Here is a 14,665-nt window from a genome sequence, read left to right as displayed (position 1 = left end):
AGCTAATACTAAGTAGTCCATAAAAGGTAAGTTGTATGAAGCCGCATTCAAACCTCCAACTTTTCGTCTTCAAAGCGAGTTATTGCCTCCGCCAAGGAGGTTACCACTGCTGTCTGTCTGTCTGTTAGCAAGATTACGCATAAACTAGTGAATAGATCGTCATAAAGTTAAGTGGAATGACGCATAATAACCAAAAGAAAGACTCCTTTTAATATTCGGAAAAAAGGCCAAAGGACAAGATCAGGGAGGGTCACGAAAATTAGATTTTTTTTACCCTCGAGCATAGAAGAAAATAATGGAATCGCCCCACGTATTCATGCAGCACTCAAGAAAACAATGTGCCTGAATACGATGGGCGATTCTATTATTTTCTTGAGGGTATTATGCAGCACTCATGAAAATAATGTGCCTAAAAACGATGGGATATTCTATTTTTTTCCCTTTTATTACGGGTATGTTCCAGTTTCACCCATTATACACGGCCTGCGTATTGTTGGTACTGTCAGGAAAAGGGCGGAGGTATGCACTCAATGCTGACTGCCCTAGTTAGGAAGGTTATGTTTTCTCATAGGAGTAAATTTGTGAAAAATGTTGAGCGCAGCGCAGTGGATATTATAGTATAATTCAATGGCGATTGGGCGTGGCTTGCAAGAGTAAATTAAAGGAATGGTTGACGCGGAACAGTACCATTGCAGTAAAACAAAAATGGTTGAGCGTGGTATGAAACCTGTGCGGATATCCAGTGCGAGCAAGCGTTTGTGTCATGTGGTCATGCTAACCGTCCTTCATCTGTTTTCGAGTGTTTGTTTAGCTCTTTCAGTAAATTCTATGTTCTGTCAAGTGACAATGTATTCATTTTGTGGCCTATGTATAGTAACAAATACAGGCCTACAGTATACTATATATATATATATGTATATATATATTTATATATATATATAGAGGCCTATAGGTTGTAAAATATATATATATATATATATTTATATATATATATATATATATATATATAGAGGCCTATAGGTTATAGAATACAGTTAATTGGTCACTACTTAAGAATTTATTAGGGTATCACCATCATGCAATGCCGTAGCAGGATTTTCAAACAGAGTGGGACAATGTCAGGGTGGACCCAAATCTGGACCCATTTTTAAAAATTTTACCCATTTTTGCCATCATGCATTCAACACGAGTCTCAAGCTGTCGTGTGATACATTGGATGGTTCGTTATCATGTGAAACTACATCTGGAAGCAAGAATGTTGTTGTCGATTGCAAAGTTCGAAATCAACACTGGTTGTATTGATAGCCTATTTAAGAGAATCAAATAGCTTGTCATCATCTGTGAAATAACATCTGGAAAAATATATGAGTTATTATTGTTTTTAATGCATTGATTGGTTACCGTATTTTAACGGTTTTCTTTTCATATTCTCTTCATACTGTTTGACCGTGTCTTGAATGTGTCTACTTTATAGGGGTTTTTTTAACAGTCAATACTCTGTTAATCTAACTAATACCGTTTAAGGCTTAATTAGCTTGTAATTAACCTAGTAATTATGTACATCATTGCAAAACGTGATTCTGTTGATATTATCTTATTATAATCCTTATATTATTTTAATCCTTATATTATTTGATTCCTTTATTGAGGAATTCAATTCCGTATTTTTTTTTTTCTTTACTGTGATTTTAGTTACAGACTGCAGTAGGCCTTATATCTTTACAATTTTACACAGCATTCTGAATTCTTTTGTGTTGTGGATTCCAATCGGCCTATAGATCATATTGTTGACATAGCTATTCAATATTATTAACTAGTGAGATAAACTGAAAACACAATAGATTAATAACGCTTCGTATGGTATGCCGTCTTTTCTACCGGCCCCCTGCATTCATTCTCCAAGTGTTTGCATAAATTACTCGTGCTACCACAAGAGGGCGATCGACTTGCCTCTCATTCGACAAAAGTTTTACCTGGGCTGCTGCAAGGATCGAAAAGGAATAACATTTCAGTAGGCGTAGTGCCTAGGCCTTGCTTACCCAATGAAAAGGTTATATTGAATGCTTGTTGATATATCAAATGAATTTCTGAATTGTGTCTTTAAAAATCAATGTTAAAGACAGCTTTAATCTGCAATGTTTGTATAATCGCAGTGCTTATAGGCCTAGCCTACCACCCATACATAGGCCTACATAGTGTTGTTTTACTGTTGAAATGTTTGTATCTCCGAGCTGATGAGAGGACTTGGCCGTGGCTATTCTATTCCTTTCTATGCCTAGGGCTACCACTAGGCTTGTGCTTAGCATGCTTGGCTAGGCTACGTTTCCGTGCACTAGGCCTAGACCCATTTTTTACCAGGCATTTTTGAAAGCTGAGTCTTAAACTATTGCTGTAAATAGCTTAGTAGAGTCCTAGTATGCCATCTGGGTGGGGAAATAGGAGCAGTTAAGTTGTCAGTCGGGGTCCACTAATATTATAATTTGGCCTAGGCCTAGCTAGGAAACGCATCATCAACCACATCTCCCAGACCAGTCATAGGGAGTCGTGAAATGGGGGAGGGTGCTGATGGGGTACCCGAAGGTGATGTGGGCAGGCTCGAGGATTAGATGAGAGGGAATGGTGCTAGCTAGCAAAATACGTTGATTTATTTTAAGATGATTTAATTACTTGAGCCGCATGTAACTTTTGGGGCGGGGTGGGGGGGGGGGGTGAGAGGCGACTGGAGGGTGCGAGTATTTTTTTTGTTGGCAAGTGCCACCCCAGACAAAAATAAATTGGGAGGGAGTTGCATAATACATTTGAACTTGCCTATCGAATCCAAAATGCATTGAAATGTTTGATTTATTGTTAAATATGGAAAAGATAACAATTTAGAATGTAAAATTATTCGACTTACGCAAAGTTGGCTTAGGCAAGTTTAACTGTACATGCTAAAACTTCACAGAACCCACAGATCTCCCCTCTTTTCAAGGTTACATTGAGTCCTGGGATTCCCACAAGGGCTTTAGCTCCGACCCAGGACCACGCTGGTTATCTCCAGAATTTGGCAGACCCACTGGTTCATCCAATCCTGGTGCCACCCCTCATGTGTGATAAAATTCCTTGTGGAAATAAAAAAAAAAAATTAATTTTGAAATATTATGGTATTTTTTTACAGTAGTTTTCAGGGGATGCTGCTACTAGCTAGGGATGTATGCACATTTTAATAAGATAATGAATTGCATGATTGAGCACTATCAAATTTCAAAATAAAAACTGGAAACCATCATTTTTATTGATTTTTCATATGAACTAGTCTAAAATTTCTTTCATATTTTTATTCAAAGCTCAAAATATTAATAAATAAATTGCATAATTTGGCTACCATATAAATGTAAACTATAAATATACTAATTTTTATAGTAAATCTGTATTCAATACAGATACAATTTTCATTAATTGATGGTCTTTTCATGAAAGAAAAGGCACGTAGTAGTAAATTTCAGAGCATGGGTTTGCCTTCACTGCATCTGTGTTTCAAGTGATAAACGTGTGCTGTGTCATATGTCATCAATTCACAGAATATATTACTGATAATATTCCTTTTTTATTACAGAATTTTTTTACAAAGAGGAAATGCAAAATGTCTGTGGAAGATGGTATGATGTCCAATTCAGTGGATGAGAGAAGCCTGATACTGGAAAATGAATGTTTAGATAAATATATAGACCAACAAAATAGTAAGTTTTGTCTAGATTGGTGCTACATTTATTAGAGAGTCACATACCTTCAGTAATGTAACAATTATTAATAAATTATATAGGAAAAGCACAAAAAGAACTAGTATGTATTTACTCCACAAGCTCATCACCACGAGTATGGCTGCTCCAGGAGATATGTCCCAGGCATGAGTGGTGTTAGCGGGGGTGCCAGATAGCTATGTAATTAATCTATAGCCTTTTTTGGATAATATTATTGTATGGTCATTTAACCAAGATATTTGAAGATGTTGTTTCTGTGATACTGTATATCCCTCCCCTAATTTCCATTTTTTCTTTATTAAAACATTTATCTCGTAAATAAAATATTTGCCTTTTCAAAGTTAAAGTTCAACTTCCCTTCTTGTGCAAAAGTTACTTTAAACAATAATTAGAGCCTAGGCCTTAGGCATGCGTATCGTATAGCAATATAGCCCCCTCCCCCACCTGTACTCTGAAACTCAGCAAAAAGGGCTTCAATACATTGTAAATATGCATTAATCTAATTATTATAAACCATGGAAAAATATTGGCATGAATTTTTACGCAAAAAGAAAAAAATTTGAGAAATAGAGACTGAGGTCTCCCCACGAAATGAGACGCATCGTTGGTGAAATCATATTGAGATATTCACCAAAATAGGTCAAAGGCAACATTTTTACAAAATTTTGATTTTAATGTTTTTGAATAACTTGATACTTATATTTTATGATTTTGTACTTTTTAAGTGAATTTTCTTACTAAAACATTGTTCTCTGCACATATTCTGTAACTCTAGTACTATTATTTGAGGCCGATTTTCTCAAAACATGGTTCTCATACACCTGAATTTTAAATGCTCACATCTCTGGATCTATTATCCTTAGGGAAGTCATTCAAAGATCAAATTAAAGCTTATATTGTGATCTAACAAAATATAATATAAACCATTTTTTGATTTTCTAACGATGAGACTCATTTTGTAGTGAGACCTCACATAGGAGATTACAATTTTATCGATGACTTCTTCGTTACTAGTCAATTTCAGAGGTTGTAGATAGCATCCTCTGGAATGGTCTTGCTTTCATGTATACAATCAGGAAAGTGCACCCTCTCTAATGAGAATAAATGTCAAAATCTCAGTCAGAACAAATTTGAAATAATTCCAATGAAATATTATATTTCACAAGTGTCAATACTGGCAACAGAAAATATCATGTTGGCCGTTATTATGCGTGATAACAGAACCTAAATCGAGGTAAGGTTATGCCTAGCCTAGCAGTGTTGATAGGCCAATGTTTCCGGCGCCTAATATATTTCTTCGCTGACCTATCGCAAAATCAAACATAAAAAATTCATGCGCATTTACTTTTTGTGTGGAACACAAAAAAATCTCAAAAATTTCAGTCTTATTTTACATTTTTTTCATGTTTAGGAATGTTTAAATTCAGTTAAAATAGCAATTTTGTATTATTATTATTTATAAATCTATAACATAGAAAAATCAGATTTTTCTTAAAAACTGAAATTTTGCCGGGAATGGGGCTTTAAGTTTTCATTGGAATAAGGATTTAGTTTCGCATTCCCAATTTTTACACCTCAAGGCCATTTTACATCCCCCAGACCAAAACCATTGTACGCCCCTGCAGAAGATATTAATCAAAGTTTAGCAGCATTATGTTTTTATGTGTACCATATTTATAGAAGGTGACCTTCCTGTCCGTCCTGAAGGTAGGATGATATTCAGGAGCCATTGTAAATTAAATGAAATATAAATGTGATAATATTCGCAAGAATTCTAAATACATTCTACCATCTAAATATCCACTTCTCTTCATACTACAGTATGTAACCTTGTCTTTTTACATACTTGTCTTTTTATATGCTTAAATTCAGAATTTGCAAGTACAGGAGAGCCGTTTTGTCCAACCCGTTTTGATTGCTTTATGTGCTGGCCTCCAACACCCGCTAACCAAACAGCCTTTACATCATGTCCACCAGAAGTTGATGCCAGGTTTGAGTTAAGCGGTGGTAAGATACATTTATTTGTAGTAACGTACTCGCGTGAATAAGCGCCTCGTTTGAATAAGCGCCCCTCCTAATGTGAAAATTGTCTTAAGCGCCCCGTTTGAATATAGCACCCCTCGATTCCTAAAAAATTCAATCATACAGTACTGTACATTACCAACTAATAATTTTCTGCATCAACTATTCGCATCTATCTTAGCATTGTCAATCGGTCAGTCCATCTGCCCATCTGTCGGTCTATCAGTCTCCATTAAGTTTAACATGGTTTTCAGTTTGATGCATCTTTAGAATCCCGTTCTTGTTTTATTTGCTACCCTTTTTGGATTTAGAACTACAGTATTTATTATCTAAAATTAAAATACTGTATGGCCATTTTCAGTCAACAAAAATTAACTGACCTCATCACTCTCGTATCTAAGCAAGAAATCCTGCAATGATTCTGCTAATCTGAATTGGCAGATGGCCAACATGCTTACCACTACCAACACCACCGCCCACTCAATTTCCTCTCTGTTTTTCAGAATAGGACCCTCTAGACGCTCGAAAATGGCACTCTCAGATGGTAAAAACATGCTTTTTCAAAGCAGTGTTCCTCTGCAAAAAATTATTGACTTCCTCTCGACGGGGGCTATGCTCTCCCTCTCTCCTCACAGGCATCGCAAAGGTCTAATCAAGGACCTATAGTCTATTCTATACTTGGAGTCGCAAAGCAAATTATGATTTTGGTACCTCTAGATGCCCGGAAATGCTACTCATTCAGACTTAAAATTTGAATACTTTATGTCCATTTAAAAAAAAAAATGTTTACAAATGCAGGGGTCCTGGCCGGCTAAGCAAACCTGGCCGGCTAAGCAAACCCACCCCGCTGGATTAATATGCTATACGTCCTACAGTCGATGTCAGTGACACATTATGCTGTTTTTTATCAGCAAAGCCCTTTTGGATCAGGGTGCTATAGAGCGAGGACCCTACAGTATAGAGCGAGGACAATATGGGTATGGGCACCAAATGGGCCCCTAAGGATCAGTGGCCCTTGGAGCAAATTTTAAGAATAGGCCCCTCTAGACGCTCGGAAGTGGCACTCTCTCAGACAGTAAAAATGCTTTTTCAAAGCAGCGTTTCTCGACAAAATTATTGACTTCCTCCCGACAGCAGTTATGCTCCGTCGTATGCTCCTCCTTAGACACCCCTGGGGCGGATGCAGGATTTGGCGGTTGGCGTGAGGGTCCACCTCACTGCCCCCACCATGGTTGGGGCTGAGGAAATAGACAATTTTGAGAATAGGGACCTCCCAGGCGTTGATCCAGAGTTTTAGTTCGGTTTCCAAGAATCGTTCACCCTATCTCCAACAGTCGTGTCAGTTGTGGTTCACAGACGAATCGGGGTGCCTTTACGATTGCGCAGGGCAGCTAGCAATGCACCCTCATTCGTCTGCGTTTGCAACGCATTCGGAAAAGTTAAACCAAGTTCAACCTTCTCGACAACTGTCAGCGACTATTGCCGGTAGGGTGAGCGATTATATGGAAACCGAGCTTTACCCTGACTATCGCACATAATGGGTTCCCTGAGTGGGCGGGGTCATGGGAAGAAAACGTAATGTTTGCTTGTTCCGTCGCTGGAAGATTATTTTAGACGTTAGGGGGAGGGGGGGTGGGTGGTTTGCAGTAGTCTTGGGGTTCTCCTAGCTTTGCAAAGTTCTGTTTTTTCTAGATGCAGAGAAGTGCACTTACGTGCATTATGAGACTTCTATTGATGAATGAATACACACTGAATTAATAGATTTCCCCCATTTTAGCATGGACAATTAATAATTGCGATGATGAAGATGATGAAGATGATGATGTGATGATGATAAGGAGGAGAAGGCATCGTAGCAGGTGACGACATGCTCCTGTGCAAGGTTAATTAACAGGCCCTTTGATATGAGTGTCAACTGAGGCCCGTATCGCGAATTCATCAAATTTTCAATGCACACAATCGGACAACTGTAATTATCTATAAGTTATATAATCAGTACATTCTCGACTGTCATGAAAATATTATATATCTAAAAAATTATGTTATATGCATGCTCAGAAGTGGAAATTCTAACCTAAAAGTTTGATATGTTTCATGTTGTTTGTTTAATGGGATTTAATGATATTATACTCTAATATGAACAGAGGAAGAAGAACACTTTGTCACCTACAAAGTTCAGACCCACATTTATATTTCCTTAGGCCTAAATCATAAGGAAGTCCGCTCTATATCCAAATTTGAGGAAATTATATGTTTTATGCATGCACCGACGTGGGAATTTTGTTGTATTTAAAAAAAAAAAAAAAAAAAAATATGTTTTCAGTGCACGCGCTGACGTGGAAAGATTAACCTAATAATCTTGTTAAAAATGCGGTTCTAAAATTAATCTTATGACTACAACTTTTAAGTTAACTTCAGAAAAAATATTAATGCATTTTTATTATACTGTACCGTCACCAGCTGGGAAAGTAATTAAATATGCATTGGTTGATTGCCAACATTTCAATGCTTAGTGGTTGGATGGTCGGATATAATAATGTGTAACTCTCATAATAATTTCATATTTCGAAAAATTGTTTAGAGCAATGATCACGTTCCATGATAGATTACATCCACAGGGTGCCCCTAAGCCAAAATTTCAAAATTAAGTAAATTGCATTTTTCCGAATTACGACAGACTGAGTAGATTAGGCCTACTGGTTAAAATGTAAAAAATTAAGATTTTATTTTTAAATCACAGAAAATCACAAATTTATATTCAGTATATTGTCCACTGTCTTGGATATGTGGACCTTATCAAATTTGGTTCGGTGCGTTATACACACTCTTCGTAACACCCCAACTACTGGATATACGGGCCTGGAAACTTTACATTTTACCTGCCAATTACAGTTTTATACGCATATTTGATATCTTCTCAATTTCTCAGTATTTTTTTTTAAATTCTTTTTCCACTTCCAACACTGTATGATTTGAAATTTACATACCATTTCCAGCCATCTAGGAATCCAAATTTTCCCGGGAGAGGTCCCCAGGACCCCCTTTCATTTTGAGGGTTTTTTGAGACATTTTGAACCACCCTCTTTCCTATCCTGGATCCGCCCCTGATATTGTTGTCCTGTTTCCACTCCTTGCATGTTGTACCATGGAGGTATTATTGAGAAGGCTCGAAAAAGCTATGCGCACGCAGCGCTATGCAAATGAGGCAGGAACAAAGCTGTCGCAGCACATGGAAGACCCTTGCAAGATGCCTTTGAAGTCCGATGTGTCCACCAAATGCTCAGCAGGCTTAGTTTACCAAAAAATTGAACATGGCGAAATGGAGAGCACCTTCTTTTCTCAATGCGCACAACTTACAGTCAATCACTATGGCTGCGCAATCATTTCCACCTTGAAGCTAATACATTTATCTTTCAAGAAATACAAATATTTTCTTCAAAAAAGAATTTCGAATTTAATGAAACATTTACACCAGCTTTAAAAGTATGGTACATTTCAACTTGAATTTCCATAAATTGGATAAAACTCGATAATTCTGAAGGAGTGATTGAGGATTATTAAACTAAGTCATTTTAGGGTTAACAAGGGTTAAACTATATTCGAAAAATTCAATCCAAAATCAGAGTAATTTTTAGTTTTACGCTGCCTTAGTTTTATAGTCGAACCAATCGATCTTTAGACAAAATTATAATGAACACAGAAGTAATTGTAACAGAAGTATTAATACGGAATCTGTTTCTGAAATATACACATAAATAACATACTAAAAGTCCAAAAAACATCCAATCAGGGAAATATTGTTAATTATAAAGATATTTAATGAGTTAAAACCAAGCGGGTTATCGCTGAGAGTGCAATGGTGCAGTTGCACCCCCTAAATTGTATTTTAAAAAGTAATTGTTATATTGTATTGTTGATATATTATTTTTATCATTGACAAATATAGTACCAATAAGATTTTAAAAGTATGAGAGTGCAGTTTCCGGCCCCCTTGAGGTCCATATTCTTAAGATTTTCGCACCTCAGCCCCAACCACAGTGGGGCTGATGTCGTGTGGATTAATTTCTCACACACCCCCTACCACCAAATCCTGCATCCGCCCCAGTATTTCCTGCTTTAATTTAGTATAGAACTCTAATGCTTTATTGAGATTAATTTTTTTTCATAGGAACGGCAGACAACTTTTGTGGTGCATATGGTAACTGGACTGAGATAACCTACAGCGATTGCGAACACATTTTGACGTCTAATACGGTTTGCCGATGTCATCATTGCGATGTAAGCAATCTACCAAGTATTTATATTTGTTTATGTTAAAAAGGAGATGGTTATAATCAACATTAAAGAAAAATGCATATATATAATTACAGCATTACCGCAAGACAGAGAGTTTATCTCTATATATTTAATTTTATCTCTATATGATTTAATTATAGATAAAGTATCTTTCAAAAAAAATCCTGTTTTGTTAAATCCTTAAGAAAAGGGCGTATAATATTGATCTCTGTTTTTTGCCATCGATGAAGGACTTGTGCTGTCCAACTTCTTTTACTTTTTTTTTTTATAAGATTCCTCTTCTTTAACATTGAAAATTTAGGGATATAACATTAACACATTTTAATCATTTTATTTCTTTGAATAGGCTTTACAATATATAATGCTAGTTGGATACTCAGTATCCCTTATTGCTCTCGTGGTGGCTTTCTTCATGATCGTTGGGATAAGGTTAGCTGATTTATTCTCAGTTTCTGTCGAATTTACTTTCTTAACAGTATTTATTATACTGAATGAAAAAATTAATTCCAACTTAATATAAACAAATGTAATCAATGTATAGGTTGGAGGTCAGAGATTTGATTGACTCTGAATTGGTAATCTTCATTAATTATTGAATATGTTATTTTGATGTGAGTTTGCATCTGGAAAATATCATAGGAGTGATACTTTGCCCTACCTGATGTGTTCGTACCAAATACTCAGTACTCCTATGAAATTCCTGACGCAATCTCACATTGAAATAGAACTGGCAGTACCCACTGCTACTTGGGGATCAGATTCAACACTAGTCACTATTGAAAGCTTTATTGGTGAATGTAAACAGGGTAGTAATGGATAATTAAATGCTTTAAATTTATATAATTAGGAAGTAATATACACATCTTATTTGTTGAGATTTCAAGGCAGCGGCGGGCATAATAAAGAAAAACTTCTATTCTTTTTAAATTTTCCATTTTTTCGTGGCAGCGGGTGCGCTAATTGGCCAAAAATAAAATTATATTTTTATTCGAAATTATCACTATTGGTGGGTTCACTATTAAACAGGGTATAAAGAAAGTCTCAACTAATAATAGTTAAATAAAAAAACAAAATTAATAATAATATTAGTAATAAGTAATTAATGACAATGAAAGCAGTGGCGATGATAATAATATTGACTCTTTGGTTGGGATAATGTTAGGTTCTATTTAATTTTATTTATTTATTTATTTTTTTTTATTTTATAACAATCATCCAACAGGAACTCTTCGTTCCCACTTACAGGCATAAATTGCTATAAACATCCAAAATATAATCAATACAATAAAATTACAAGATATAAAAAGATGATTATAATAATAATAGTAATAATAATTATTATTATTATTTCTATAATTATAATTAATATTGCTATATTTACAATAGATATGTAAATTACTAAAAAGTATTTATAATTACAATTAAAATAACGTTTAAATAACACTTTAAAAAAACATTACAAATTACACTTAAAACACATAGCACTAATGAGAAATATAATTATTAAGGTGACATTTAAACATATTTTAAAGAATTAGAAAAGATATCAACTTCAGGACATTTGGTAACAAAATCATTGTACAAACTAGATAATCATGAAATAAAACCATTTTTACAGACATTAACACTAAAATGTATCTTCAATCTTTTTTTTTAGAGCTTTACGAGTAAAGAGGAATAAAATACACGCAAACCTCCTTGCCTCGTTTATTTGTCTGTACACACTTACTCTCTTCTCTCTCATCCTCTACTTTTTTGTTGACCAGGTATGTATAACTTCATTTACTATATATTAACCATTTTTCCAGACTAGGTTATCTAGCATTGCTGATAAAACACCACACAATGGATCATTCCGCTATTATTGCTACGGTCAATAAGCATAAGTGTAATAATAATAATAATAAGAATAGTTGGATTTATATAGCGCTCGACACCGGAGTTTTAAAGTGCTCGAAGCATGGACCAGTTATTACATTAACTTTCTTCTCCCCTAAGGGTTTCTTTGTGTCTGAGCTACCAGGCGAACCGGTATATTTCTGTCACTGTTTTGATTGGTCATTTGTTAAGTTTGATTGACACTCCGGAAAGATCCATTATATGAACAGGGAAGAACGAATATACAGTAGAACCTCGTTTTTACGTACCCCAGTTATACGAACCCTCGGTTTTACGTACGCCTTGAATGGACGATGACGTCATCAAAACCAGAGCAACCATAAGTAAAAAGGCTATAACAATAAACTATAACAATAAACAAACCATAATGCAACGTTTTTTCATTAAACAGTAACGTTGATTGAGTCTAATACCGGGTTGTTATAATCTAAAACCACGTGAAATTGAGTGAGATGAACAACTACCGATGGTGCTCAAAATAATTGCTTTCCTCCTTAGCTTCTTGTGGCAAACCATGGAAAAACTTGTCTGGTCGAATTTTCTACACGAAGCTGAGTAGGCATAGATTCGTACATGAATGCTAATTGCATAGAACATGGTTGCTGTTTCACGTACACGAACGCTAATTGGTTGGCTCGCCCAGTGCAGCGCACATGGTTTTAGATTGTCAACAACACCACAGCTCTGTTGTTTAGAATAGGCATGAAGGAGAATTCCCAAGTTATACCTTTGTCATATAGGTAATCTTACAATATTTTCATGTTCTTTAGTTAAATAAAAGATATAAAGTGATGAATTAATACACTAGACACATGGTTTTATTTGAACACTTTATTATGACATCGTAAAGTGATGAATAAAAGCACTAAACACATGGTTTTATTTGTAGGCCTAGAGGCTAGGTCTAGCCTACAGTAGGTAACATCATTCATTCATACGTTTATTGAGCGTTACGTACGTATTAGGTCAAGGGTTACCACAAATTTAACCCAACCTCTATTTTACGAATCTCCCGATTTACGTACGCCCTCCGGTCCCGTACCGTACGTAAAATCGAGGTTCTACTGTGTATGTATGAAGTGTATAAAAAAACTCAATTGCTACACCCCCATTCAATTTAAAGCATTCTAAATTTCCGCACGTGCATTAGCTGTACTAAAGGTGGCCGCATGAATGCCACACCATAACTTAGTTTAAGGAGTAGGAATATATTTAGCCACATATTATTTTGATATTTATATCTTTAAACTTATTTTTTCATTGTGATGTGCATAAAGGTCATGACAATATGTGCCTTATAAGTCCACCATTATTATTATTATTATTATTATTATGCTTTTCTGAAGTTCTGTCTACACTCAACTTTATATGACAAACATATGTGATATGCCAGTATTTGGCTGTAATATGACCTTATGCCCATATATGGCCACATCACACACATTTGTCACATAAAATTTAATGGATTGGACAGAGCTTAATTTACATATTTGCTTGTATTATAGTGCAATTTAGTTTTAACTACAAAACAATTTAAGCAGCAATTTTAAATACTTTTATCTCTATCACTTTTTTTTTAAATAAAATATACAATGAGAATGAATGGATGAATGAATACTAGAGATGTCAATAATAGCATTGGTCTAGGTATTGCAAAAACTTCTAAAAGAAATTGAGATATTCAGTTTATTCATGCATTGTTGATATATCACCTTGTGTTTTATCGCTCTGTTAATAGATTGCCAAACAAGTTAGGCTGGTTTGGTGTTTTTTTTTTTCACATGAAGATTATAATCCTGAAGAAAGTAGTTACAATCATTCATAGTTGCCAATATTTTTTGAGGATAAAACAGTGCCTGGGGAGGTCTTTAATTAGCAATTTCATCTTCTCTGATATTCTTTACATTAAATATCAATTTTGCTTCTAGGTTAGTTTTTATAATCAACTTTTCATAAAAACTAATTAATTACGCTTTAAATTGGTAAGACTGTATTAATTCTGTCTCTTATACACATCTAGATGTGTATAAGAGACAGCTCCGGAAAGATCCATTATATGAACAGGGAAGAACGAATATACAGTAGAACCTCGTTTTTACGTACCCCAGTTATACGAACCCTCGGTTTTACGTACGCCTTGTATGGACGATGACGTCATCAAAACCAGAGCAACCATAAGTAAAAAGGCTATAACAATAAACTATAACAATAAACAAACCATAATGCAAAGTTTTTTCATTAAACAGTAACGTTGATTGAGTCTAATACCGGGTTGTTATAATCTAAAACCACATGAAATTGAGTGAGATGAACAACTACCGATGGTGCTCAAAATAATTGCTTTCCTCCTTAGCTTCTTGTGGCAAACCATGGAAAAACTTGTCTGGTCGAATTTTCTACACGAAGCTGAGTAGGCATAGATTCGTACATGAATGCTAATTGCATAGAACATGGTTGCTGTTTCACGTACACGAACGCTAATTGGTTGGCTCGCCCAGTGCAGCGCACATGGTTTTAGATTGTCAACAACACCACAGCTCTGTTGTTTAGAATAGGCATGAAGGAGAATTCCCAAGTTATACCTTTGTCATATAGGTAATCTTACAATATTTTCATGTTCTTTAGTTAAATAAAAGATATAAAGTGATGAATTAATACACTAGACACATGGTTTTATTTGAACACTTTATTATGACATCGTAAAGTGA

The 14,665-nt window shown here is 35.2% G+C and overlaps 1 protein-coding gene across 1 annotated transcript in view; it reads left to right on the top strand.

Moving 5' to 3' along the window:
• The first annotated feature begins 606 nt into the window (after window positions 1–606).
• The window catches only part of LOC117106277 (diuretic hormone receptor-like), a 25,775-nt gene continuing 11,716 nt past the window's right edge, over window positions 607–14,665 (top strand). Inside the window, exons 1-6 of the mRNA XM_033247636.1 lie at window positions 607–819; window positions 3,596–3,719; window positions 5,613–5,747; window positions 9,931–10,040; window positions 10,405–10,487; window positions 11,716–11,824. Of these exons, the coding sequence (XP_033103527.1) occupies window positions 667–819; window positions 3,596–3,719; window positions 5,613–5,747; window positions 9,931–10,040; window positions 10,405–10,487; window positions 11,716–11,824 (714 nt within the window). The 5' untranslated portion in view covers window positions 607–666. The remainder of the gene's footprint in view (window positions 820–3,595; window positions 3,720–5,612; window positions 5,748–9,930; window positions 10,041–10,404; window positions 10,488–11,715; window positions 11,825–14,665) is intronic.

This window comes from Anneissia japonica, unplaced genomic scaffold, assembly GCF_011630105.1.
Source record: "Anneissia japonica isolate Jap-2015-1 unplaced genomic scaffold, ASM1163010v1 scaffold1356_len1145284_cov175, whole genome shotgun sequence".
NCBI lineage: Eukaryota > Metazoa > Echinodermata > Crinoidea > Comatulida > Comatulidae > Anneissia > Anneissia japonica.
The sequence above is the reverse complement of the archived record's forward strand: the minus strand, read 5'-3'. Positions and strand labels throughout refer to the sequence as shown.